This window comes from Mytilus galloprovincialis, chromosome 5 (genome assembly GCF_965363235.1).
Source record: "Mytilus galloprovincialis chromosome 5, xbMytGall1.hap1.1, whole genome shotgun sequence".
Lineage (NCBI taxonomy): Eukaryota > Metazoa > Mollusca > Bivalvia > Mytilida > Mytilidae > Mytilus > Mytilus galloprovincialis.
Window position 1 is genome coordinate 17466775 of NC_134842.1, and position 12895 is coordinate 17479669.

The window sequence follows — 12895 nt, forward strand, 5'->3', positions numbered from 1 at the left end:
TAAGTGTCAACATACGTTGATAATACAGATTTATTTTAGTTTTTATTTGACAATTTAGCAAGACGAATATAAAAAAAAAATATTGATGTTCAAAATCATAAAAGCAGAGACATAGACGTAAAATTAAAACAATCCAAACAGAATTTAGCAATTTTGTTTATCCAGTATTAAATTCTGCTTTATCACTGTGTGCTGTCTTTACAATTTCTGCCTCAACAGTTCTACCAATCTTTTCTAATGCTTCTGCAAGTACTTCTACCAATGATGCATTTGGAAGGCTGTGCTTTATTCGCCATTCTTCGAAAACCTTATCCTGAATTTTTCCTTTTCCTTTTTTCAGTTGATCAAGAATTTGTTTTTCTAAACGTAACAATTTGCCAAGTTCATAACATTCTTCATCTGTCAAAAGTTCTCCAATTCTCCTCAATGACCTTTTACGGAGTACATATATAGTACCTTGAATATAAAAATGATAATAAAACATATTTTGTTGGTTAAAATTTGTTACCAAGATATTTTACGGCAGTTTCAATGTGTTGAAAAACCGATGTGAATTAACATAAAAGTACAATGTATATGTTTAAATAACTTGTTTGTAAAATGTACTAGAATTTCTCCGAAACTTTAGCAACAAGATGGAGCATTTTGTTATGATGCCAAAGCAAAGGGGTTCACCCTTACTGGCAAAAGTTATGAAACGAAGTATAACGTTTTTGTAATTTGCATTCAGTTCGAGACGAATCGACAAATAAACTATGTATTGCAGTTGTACAAATACACGAGATATAATATAAAACACCTCATGTGTAGCCAACAAACCATCAAGTGTAGGACCTTCTTAAAAGAATTAAATCTGGTATAATTTACTAAAAGAAACAAATCAATGTGTGGTCATGACAAAAATGTATGAACTGCAAGCTAAATCTTGTACTTAACCTGGAAAAGTATGATGTAACACATATACTTATACCCAATTCAAGAAATGACAGTCGTTTGATTTGGATTTCGTTCGTCAAGCCGGAAATACAAAAAGTGTTTGCTGAACGATTTTTTTAGGGTATGTGGTGCTAAATATATTAGCACAGTGCAATGCTGTTTCGTTAAATAAAGACAACAGTAGTATACTGCTGTTCGAAATTCATATATCGATAGAATAAAAACCGAATCCGGGTTACAAACTAAAACTGAAGCAAACGCATTAAATATAAGAGAAGAAAAACGACACAACAGAAACACAACATTAAAATGTAACACACACACAAACGAACTAAGAATTAGACAAAATCCGATGAGAATAACAAATATAACATGAAAACTAAATACATGAATTTGGGATAGAAAAGTACCGTGACAGGTCTTATAGCAATGTGAATTAACACTCAAATATAAGAGGAAACAAACGACACAACAAAAACACAACGTAAAAATGTAACACAAACAGACACGAACTATAATATAACAATGGCTATTATCCTGACTTGGTACAGGATATTTTTTAGAGAAAAAAATGGTGGGTTGAACCTGGTTTTGTGGCATGTCAACCATAGAACAGAGAACCACGAATAATAGCTAACAAAAGGCACCAGGTAAAAATTAAATACGCCAGAAGTGCACAAGACTAACCAGTGACGCTCAGATGAAACTAGAGGCTCTAAAGAGCCTGTGTCGCTCACCTTGGTTTGTGTTCATATTAAACAAAGGACACAGATGGATTCATGACAAAATTGTGTTTTGGTGTTGGTGATGTGTTTGTAGATCTTACTTTACTTAACAATCTTGCTGCTTACAATTATCTAAACTATAATGAAATTGGCCCATAATGTGACAGTGGAAAACATTTTGTAAAAATTTACAAAAATTTATAAATTTTATAAAAATTGTAAACTAGAGGCTCTCAAGAGCCTGTGTCGCTCACCTTGGTCTATGTGCATATTAAACAATGGACACAGATAAATTCATGACAAAATTGTTTAATCATGATGTGTTTGTAGATCTTACTTTACTGGACATTCTTCTTGCTACAATTATCTCTATCTATAATGAACTTGGCCCAGTAATTACAGTGGAAAATATATTCTAAAAATTTATGAAAATTGTTAAAAAATGACTATAAAGGGCAATAACTCCTTAAGGGGTAAACTGACAATTTTGGACATGTTGACTTATTTGTAGATCTTACTTTGCTGAACATTATTGCTGTTTACAGTTCATCTCTATCTATTATACTATTCAAGATAATAACCAAAAACTGCAAAATTTCCTTAAAATTACCAATTTAGGGGCAGCAACCCAACAACGGGTTGTCCGATTCATCTGAAAATTTTAGGGCAGATAGATCGTGACCTGATAAACAATTGTATCCAGTCAGATTTGCTCTAAATGCTTTAGTTTTTGAGTTATAAGTCAAAAACTGCATTTAACCCCTCTGTTCTATTTTTAGCCATGGTGGCCATCTTGGTTAGTTAGCCGGGTCACCGGACACATTTTTAAAACTAGATACCCCAATGATGATTGTGGCCAAGTTTGGTTTAATTTGGCTAATTAGTTTCAGCGGAGAAGATTTTTGTAAAAGTTAACGACGACGGACGACGGACGCAAAGTGATGGGAAAAGCTCACTTGGCCCTTCGGGCCAGGTGAGCTAAAAAATGACTATAAAGGGCAATAACTCTTTGGTCATGTTGACTTAATTGTAGCTCTTACTTTGCTGTACAATATTGCTGTTTACAGTTTATTTCTATCTATTATAATATTCAAGATAAAAACCAAAAACTGCCAAATTTTCTTAAAATTACCAATTCAGGGGCAGCAACTTAACAACAAATTGCCAGATTGGTCAGAAAATTTCACGGCAGATAGATCTAAACTTAATGAACAATTTTATCTGTAGCAGATTTGATCTAAAGGCTTTGGTTTCAGAGATATGAGCCAAAATCTGCATTTTACCCTTTGTACTATTTTAAGCCATGTCGGTCATCTTGGTTCGCGGGCGGGGTCATTTGACACATTTTTAAAACTACATACCACAATGATGATTGTGGACAAGTCTGGTAAAATTTGGCCCAGTAGTTTCAGAAGAGAAGATTTTTGTAAAAGTTAACGACGACGGACAACGGAGGCCAAGTGATGAGAAAAGCTCACTTGGCCCTTTGTGCCAGGTGAGGCAAAAAGTTCGAAAGCCAAAAACAAGTAAAAAGTTGAACGTATTTTAAAAATAATGCTGTCAACTATATTAGGCCTCCACGTGGCAATTTGTTAACCTTGCGTTAAACGTTAACAATTGTTAGAATTAATATTGTGTTTTAATTTTATCATAGTGTTGAGTTTTTCAAACTATTGGAAGATGAAGTGCCCATTTCACTAAGCTCTTGAGCTTACAATCTGTTTTATGCAGCCTAGTGATGGCAACGCATTATATCATTATATCAGATGACATAACTTTAAAAACGAAAGCATAGTTTTTATACATAACTATTCTGAACTCCAATGAAGGATAAATTTACATTAAAATTGAGAAAGGAAATGGTGAATATGTCAAAGCGACAACCACCCGACCATAGAGTAAACAACAGCCGAAGGCCACCAATGGGTCTTCAATGTAGCGAGAATTCCCGCACCCGTAGGTGTCCTTCAGCTGGCCCCTAAAATATGCATAATAGTACAGTGATAATGGACGTCATACTAAACTCCGAATTATACACAAGAAACTAAAATTTAAAATCATACAAGACTAACAAAGGCCAGAGGCTCCTGACTTGGGACAGGCGCAAAATTGCGGCGGGGTTAAACATGTTTATGAGATCTCAACCCTCCCCCTATACCTCTAGCCAATGTAGAAAAGTAAAAGAATAACAATACGCACATTAAAATTCAGTTCAAGAGAAGTCCGAGTCTGATGTCAAAAGATGTAACAAAAGAAAATAAATAAAATGACAATAATACATAAATAACAACAGACTACTAGCAGTTAACTGACATGCCAGCTCCAGACCTCAATTAAACTGATTGAAAGATTATGTCTTCATCATATGAATATCAGGTACAATCCCTCCCGTTAGGGGTTTAGTATCATACTATCATAAAATATATGAGAAGAACATAACCCGTGTCATGCCAACAACTGTTTTTTTAGAAATAAATGTGTTTAGTTCCGATGCAAAGACCCTATCAGTGAATCAATGTTAAAGCCAAAATATGATTAAATGGTTTCAATATTCTGTATTATGTAAGAGTATTAAGCTGCCAAATCTGATAAATAAATAAGGTCGAATACGGCATAAATAGAGACAAATTATATGATAGATAGTGTTGCCAGTCAGGGTACTCATTTGTTTGTTGAATTTTTCAAATTACTCAGTTTTTCTATAACTTGCCATATATTCCAACTGAAAACTGTTTTTAAAACGACTTTTTCGTCTATTTGAATACATGTACTATCAAGCACGTAGAATAAGAAAAAGAGTTGTATACAACATAAATATGTTACCAAAGTTTAATGGCTATATTTGATTAACCGATGCAATTATAGGTTGCATTTCTGTAAATATTGACAATGCAATTTCCCATAGGAACTCCTTTTACGGCTAAAACTGTACCACTTTTACTATGAAGTTTTGAAAAAAATCTTATCCTAGAATTGAACGTTCATATGCACCACATTTTTTTTTCAAAGGTCAAAATATAGGGCTGTGCGGCATATTTTCAACGTTTATATGCCCTGAACTTCTCAGAGTTTAAACTTACACTAATTTTCTTAACTACCCCTACCTCGAATGAAAGGTTACCACAGATTTCAATGTAAACAATATGCACGTGTTTATTTACTGGTAACATTCCCAAGTTCTGTCTCTGCGATATGGAACACAGAGAGCATAACTGGGAACCAGTATGTAAACAAAATCAATTTTCTATGAATATTCAATTACTCCCCAAAAGAGGCGTGTTTTGAGAAACAGCTGTATTTACAAAGTGCAACCTAATACTAATATTCTTTCCATTCGAACCCCACGATCAAGCTTTCAGGGCACAAAAGAAAGATTAAAATGTTTAGTTTGTTAGCTTGATCTAAGAAATAAAATGCAATCGCAACAGAAAACAAAGTGACAATCTTTAAGTATTTTGTTCAATATAAACAAATTAGGAGTTCATAACTCACACTGCGGGTCTTCCGGGTCAACTTTTACTTTATACTTTTTATCTGAAAAAGAAATCAGGACATTACTGTTTGAAGCGTCTTTTATTTGATTATCGGGACAATGTGATATTATACATGAACATACTTTTACAATTGTCTTATGGATACATCTAAAACATTATTGATATTAAAATTGAGAAAGGAAATGGGGAATGTGTCAAAGCGACAACAACCCGACCATAGGGCAGACAACAGCCGAAGGCCACCAGTGTGTCCTCAATGTAGCGAGAATTCCCGCACCCGTAGGTGCCCTTCAGCTGGCCCCTAAAAATATGTATACTAGTACAGTGATAATGGACGTCATACTAAACTCCGAATTATAGACAAGAAACTTAAATTAAAAATCATACAAGACTAACAAAAGCCAGAGGCTCCTGACTTGGGACAGGCGCAAAATTGCGGCGGGGTTAAACATGTTTATGAGATCTCAACCCTCCCCCTATACCTCTAGCCAATGTAGAAAAGTAAACGCATAACAATACGCACATTAAAATTCAGTTCAAGAGAAGTCCGAGTCCGATGTCAAAAGATGTAACAAAAGAAAATAAATAAAATGACAATAATACATAAATAACAACAGACTACTAGCAGTTAACTGACATGCCAGCTCCAGACCTCAATTAAACTGATTGAAAGATTATGTCTTCATCATATGAATATCAGGCACAATCCCTCCTGTTAGGGGTTTAGTATCATACTATCATAAAATATATGAGAAGAACATAACCCGTGTCACGCCAATAACTGTTTTTTAAAAAAAATAAATGTGTTTAGTTCCGATGCAAAGACACTATAAGTGAATCAATATTAAAGCCAAAATATGCAATCTTTAATGACCTGACAACAGTATCGTAACTATATCCCTTCTTAATAAGTCTGTTTAAAGGTTTTGTAAGCTTTTGATAGCCTTTATTTTAAATTTCGAAAAATAGAAAGTAGCAGTCAATATTACAAGTAGACCTAAGTATACATTTTGATATATAGATAAAGAATAGTGTTTTTATTATTATTTTGATACTGATTTTATCAACAAGGATATCAAGCGATCTCGATAGGGCGAGCTGATATTCGAACTGAAAAAGACAGTTTAAAAAAAATGCCTTATTCTGTGAATCGGCAATTGTCATAACTGAAATTTGTTGGTGTTAAGAATATGAACAATAAATAGAAAAGTTAGCGAAACTTCTTTTACGCGTACAAAACGTCAGAAGTATGAATGAAGTCGCGTGCAATTCATTGATAAATTGACGAAAGTTGACTTTAGCACGCGATGTTGCTGCACTAATACATGATGTCATTACCTGATTTTGTCTGTCGAGTATCAAGTCATGCCCATGTTTATTAAAAATGTTAGGCATGAGATCAAGGGGAAAATGTACAAATCGCCGATTAGATTACATATCAGTTCTCCGTATATGTCCCCAAAACGTATTAAATGTTTTGTCCGGTATTTCTTTTAAACACATGATGTATTTTGAATTTTATTTTGTAAACACAAGTCGGAGTTTTAACGGTGTTGAAAACACGATAGCAATTATTGATATGATTAACTATTGCTATTTACTCACATTTTATCTCTTTTCGTAGTCTTGCGTTGGTTTCATTATCTGCAAACAAATTGAAAAAGTAAAAGAAAACCAAGAGAAAATCAAATGCATGAACTTAAGATAAACAGAAAAGCCAACGTAAAAGATAAAAATGAATCATAACTTTCACACAACACCATGCACATGACAACATGAAAATCCAATCAAAACTTATTAAATATAGTTGTGTCAGAATGATAAGATGTAGCAATAACAAAATGAAACATGTTAACAACACCTTCTTCAAGAATCTTACAAAACAAAAGATTTTATACGGTTTAATTATTTTATATGATATTTCAGCAACAAGAAAATAATACAAGCCGGTGTTTAACATACTCACAAAATAGCCAACACTATACAAATAACACATAGCTGAGAGGATAATGTAGCAGATTGTTACCCCTGGAAAACTTTGTCAACCGCGGCGAAACAAAGGTTGACAATGCTTTTTCGAGGGGTACCAGTCTGCTTTATCGCCATCTCAGTTATGTATTATTTAAGTCATTATACTGAATGTCCTATCATCATAGTCTTTTACAGATTGATTTTATTTTTAAAAGTATTTCTATGACGTCACGTACATAACAACGTTACGGGTATTGGAAAAAACAAGTTAATCAAGATGCTTTATTGTTTTTTTTTTTATTTTGACAGTCAAATAATAAAATCGGAGCCAAAACATTGTATTTGACTACTTGATTTAAAATCAATTCATTGCCTTTTAACTATCGATTTTTTATTGGTCTAGACGAGTGGGTAACATTCAAAAAAATTGTCACCCTCTCAGCCATGTGATAGAGTACATTAACACCCTCGTATCCAGCCAATCAAAATATGGCATTTTAACGTGAAGTATGATAAAATAAAATGTTAAAACTGTACAACTAAAATTCAATTTAATTGATCAATAATTAAAATGTATTTTACCATGTTTACTTCTGCCTATCGCAGGGATATCTTGCGGCGTTGCTCTTACTACCTTGTCATCCTCTGAAAGAAGCAAAAGATACATTTCATTGTTTTGATATTTGAAGCAGAAGAAGAAAAAGGAATGGCGTTAAAAAAAACCTCAAAATAATTAAAATGTAATGTTAAAAAATAAATGAATTATAAATTGTAATACTACTTTTTTTTGTAAATGGTATTCATTACCTTCATCTACCGCAGCATTTGTTTGACGAGTCGCCGTATTTCTTTTGTCACCAACTACAAATAGCAAAAACAGAAATATACATTTGTTATCTTTTAATTTATGTTGCTCATAGGATGGAAACATCAAAAAACAACTTGACACACATACGTTTACGTACAAATATATGTAGTACAAATTTGACATTTGAAGAATTGATACTATGGTTTCCCTTACTCTGAATTATCGTGAAATAAATATCAATTATAACATGAACATAGAATATAATGTCAGATTGTTTTTAACATTTGGTATATAATATATTATACACATCAACATAAAACAATAATCAATACCTTTAACTAAACCTCCAGTGTCCTGCATGCCAATCGGTAATGTCAAGCAATTTTCATATACAATTTTTTTAGGCTTTTTAGTATTCTTTATCCAATTGTTCTCTACAGTTTCAATTTTTGGCTCGAAATCGTTTTCTTGTATCGGATTGACTTGACGCTCGATGTAAATATATCCTTTAGGTGTTTTTTCTGATGATAACAAATGAAACATTTTCATACTTCTATCCTTGTCTTTATCAAAGTACATAGGCATCCTATTTTCACTTAACATAACATCATCGACAATGAGATCGTCTGAAAATACCATCTAAAAGAAAATATAAAATGAGCATAGGATCGTTGAAACACTTTAAACATGAAAATACAAATAAAAAAAGAAATAAAAAAATACACATTCAATAACAGATTAAAAGTGAACGAAATGAGCATATCAAAAACGAACAAATTTGAAATGATAATCGTTTCCAAAAAATGGCGATTTGTTCAATATTTCTTAAAATATAATAAAACTATTGACTTTGGTGATTTTCAAACAATACTTAATTTGCGGCTCTGTTTCTCGAAATATCTTTTTTTTTATAACTTTTAAAACCTTTTTTGTTTTGTTTAGTTCAGAACTGATTTTCTGCTCTAGTGTTTTGTTTCCTTGTGACCCAATAAAACCAACAAAAATATCAAAATGAAAATAAGGGGTGTGCCATAGCATGCGAAGATTTATCATTATTCTATAATATCGTTGAGAGTTGGTCAACTTACGAGTTAAAGAATAATAACATGTTACTCATCGTATGGTTTCGGACATGTAAAATGTTCATCTAAGATAAAGCTTCAACTAAATATGAAACTCATCATTATACACTGTTATGTATGAAAGAAAATCAACTGAACATAGTTGTACATACATTATTTAACTTGAATGACATTATCATTCAAAGTTTCTATAAATGCTAGCACATGTTAATTTATACCTTTGTTAAAAAAAATAATTTAATTAGCATTTGTGCAAAGCAATCCAACAGAATATTACTGATAATTTCAAAGAGATGATCTGACGTTTGTTAATTATCAAGTTGACCGAGGTTGAAGAACAGACATGCGTTTCCTTAACGTGTTAACCGGCATAGTACGTCTCCTCCGATTGCATACGACAAATGGTCGAACAGAAATATTCCCTCGAATTTGATAGTTGCATGTAAATTAATCTGACATTTCATTGCAGTAAAAAGTTCCTGAGTCATAAACATATATCTTGAATGTTTCAAAGCACCAATATTATTTATTTGGTGTTTCGAAGAGTAATTTGGAAACTTGAGCTTACGTGGTTACTAAAGCTTGTACACAGGAAATAATTGTGAAAATGTAATTGGTTAACTTCGAGTGATGGTTATTTTCTTATATGCAATGAAATGGTATGTGAAATTTTGTCTATATCAAACTGGACAGGATAAAACTTTTCTCATGCCAAGTATTTCTCTATTGAACAAATATGAATTCTGTAAATTTTACTAAAAGTGCATATTTAACCATGCCTATAGGGGTAATATTGGTGATATTACACCTTAAACTATACCATTATGCCATACCTTTATACGATTTTTTTTTAGTTTTTTTATAGTTCCGTTTGTGATTTGATTACAACAATAAAGGGCTGCGCTTTAGCGCATGATACGCCCGTTGCTCTTTTAACTTGTCTTTTATGCTTTAAATGAATTTATATGATCAACTAGAAATATATATACAAAAGGGATGTTACATTAATATATTCACCAAAGTTTCATAAAATCCCCCTTTTTTAAGTATAAAAATTCATTTCTTAAGAAAACGTAAAATCTAAAATTTATAAAAATGGAAAGGGAGCTTATGTCAATAGATATAAACAATTTATCAAAGTTGCATAAAATTTTGTGAAAGTGTTAGTTATTGTCCCAAAATTGGAAAATCCCCCTTTTTTAAGCATAAAAATTCATAACACGGAAATGTAAAATCTGAAATTTATAAAAATTGAAAGGGAGCTTACATCAATAGATATAAACAATTCACCAAAGTTTCATGGACATTGGTGAAAGCCTTTTTGAGTTATTGTCCGAAGTGTTGAAAATCCCCCTTTTTTATGAATAAAGCCCCATAAATCCAAAACTTAAAATCTGAAATTTATAAAAATTGAAAGGGAGCTTACATCAATAGATATAAACAATTCACCAAAGTTTCATGGACATTGGTGAAAGCCTTTTTGAGTTATTGTCCGAAGTGTTGAAAATCCCCCCTTTTTATAAATAAAGCCCCATAAATCCAAAACTTAAAATCTGAAATTAAAAAAAAACGACGGACGGACAGACGGACGGACGGACAACGGTATACCATAATACGTCGCGTCTAAAAGACGACGGGCGTATAAAAACCATGTTGTACCAAAACAAATCTCTCTCTAGTGTGTCTCTGTGTGCATAGTAACAACTCAGAACAAAATTTAAACGTCAAAAGAAAACCGATAGATGTTACGTGTTGAAGTATACATATCTTAAATGATGCAAATTGCTCAAAGATAAAATTATCGAACAATAAGTATTATAAAAATTCAACAATGTCATTGGCTTCATGGTTATATCATTATCGTTAACGGTTTAAACCTTGTAAGAACGGTTATTTTGTATGGTTAGGGTTCTAGACGACTGTTCCTGGAAGCCTTTTTCTTTCCAATATTTGCGTCTTTCTTTTGCTTTCTTCAACAGTGTCCACTCTATGACAAGTAGGAAACTGTTTTCTGATTCTTCTTTTAACATCGCATATACTTCTACTTGTCTTTCTTCATTTACTGCTTTTGTTGCCTGAACAATACTTTCAAACAGACTTTGTTGGTTAGCAGCAACAACCCTATTATAATAATGTTCAATACAAATTGTTGTTTATGCTATGTCTTAAAAGAGTACTGTTTTATGCATACATAAATAAACATTACTTCATCAAATGGAGAATGGAACTAGGAAATGTGTCAAAGAGGCACCAACCCGACCAAAAAAGCTGATAACAGCGGAAAGCCACCAATGGGTCTTTAATGCAGCGAGAAAATCTCTGACCCGGCGGAGTGCTTCAGCTGGCCCCTTAACAAAAATGTATACTAGTTCAGTGATAATGGACGTCATAATAAACTCCGAAATATTTTAAAGAAACCAAAATTAAAAATCATAAAAGACTAACAAAGGCCAGAGTTAATAGACTAATTAAAAAATATTATGTACAGGTTTTTTTTAAAATTACTATTTCGCGAAAGCTATTTAATAGGAAAAAAGTGCGTGATTAGAATAGAAAATACTTATGCTTTGAAACAAAATTATCATGTTTGACATGTTTAAATTGCATTCATTGAATTTCCAAAATATGAAACAAATAACGTCTTGCATTATATAAATAACTCAAATGCTTACCACGAAAAATGAGATACTTCAAAAACTATTTTGGCATTCACAATCTTTGTGTTGGCGGTTTTAACAACTTCCCAATCTTCATTTTGTTTTGGCATAGCCTTACTTGAAGAAATGATAACAACTTCAGATTCCTTTATTGCCTTAGAGTGTAAAGGTAATGTCATTATAACAGGTTTTTTCGGTTGAGCTCCTCCTGCAATAACTACCTTCAAAACGTTTGTAAACAACACATCAGACTTGCCAGATATCTCTGTTTTCCAGTCGTATGTTTCCGCTATCTAAATAAATACGAGTAATAAGGGTTAGTCTGTATTTTGTGGATGTTCACAAAATAGATATAACGACACTCATATAACGAATCAGCAGTTAATTGCCTAATATGTTCATAATTTTTTCAGTTGTGATATACTTTTACATTAGCTTGGACAGAAAATGTGACCATTAAAGGTTATACAAAAATTGTACGTCTTTGAAATTTTTATAATCTTTCGGTCTCAGAAAAAAATAAATAGAACTGCAAAATATCGATTATTATTTTCTTTCAGCAAATTAAAAAAAATAATAGTTCCAAGCACGTGTTACACTGCAATTTGAATTATACAAGTGGAGTAAAGCTAACTGTAAAACCAGTTTTAACAAAAAAGTGCCCCGGGAAAAATGTGCACCAAATCAGAAAGAAAACAATTGATTTTTATTCGCTCAGTTGGATAATAAAGTTTAACGTTAAATTTTGTAGGTTTTGGAATCCCCCCCCCCTTTTTAGATAATCTTCAGACCTCGGTATGTCTTTTATATATGATTTTAAATTTGAACATTTCTGGTATTCCAAATACTTTTTATAAGTATTGGTTACGCAAAGATACCGAAGGGACAGTCAAACTCAATGATTGAAAATAAACTTACAACGCCATGGCCAAAAATAAAAAGACAAACAGACAAATAAGAGTATAGAAGACACAAAAAAGGAAGATGATTCCAAGAACATAAGAAAAACAGTGGTTACAGAAAGGCAGACCATGACGAAAAAAAGAGAAACATTATTTCGCAAATGTATACATATACAGATACAACAAATTCAGCAAAACGACCTCAAAAAAGCCTTAAAACAATACATGTTCTTTTAACACAAAATTAATAGTTTTCCTCTTTTGGCGGTTAAGAGCATTAATACATACTAAGGGTGATAAATAAATATATAGGATAAACC

The 12895-nt window shown here is 32.3% G+C and overlaps 1 protein-coding gene across 2 annotated transcripts in view; it reads right to left on the reverse strand.

The window, feature by feature from the left end:
- The window catches only part of LOC143075292 (uncharacterized), a 24021-nt gene continuing 11126 nt past the window's right edge, over positions 1-12895 (reverse strand). For both annotated transcript variants that reach the window (XM_076250662.1, XM_076250661.1), the window contains exons 9-16: positions 11689-11966; positions 10894-11137; positions 8267-8573; positions 7934-7987; positions 7709-7771; positions 6761-6799; positions 5154-5195; positions 1-456 (exon numbers count right to left, since the gene is read on the reverse strand). In XM_076250662.1, coding sequence (XP_076106777.1) covers positions 158-456; positions 5154-5195; positions 6761-6799; positions 7709-7771; positions 7934-7987; positions 8267-8573; positions 10894-11137; positions 11689-11966 — 1326 coding nt within the window. In that variant the 3' untranslated portion in view covers positions 1-157. The remainder of the gene's footprint in view (positions 457-5153; positions 5196-6760; positions 6800-7708; positions 7772-7933; positions 7988-8266; positions 8574-10893; positions 11138-11688; positions 11967-12895) is intronic.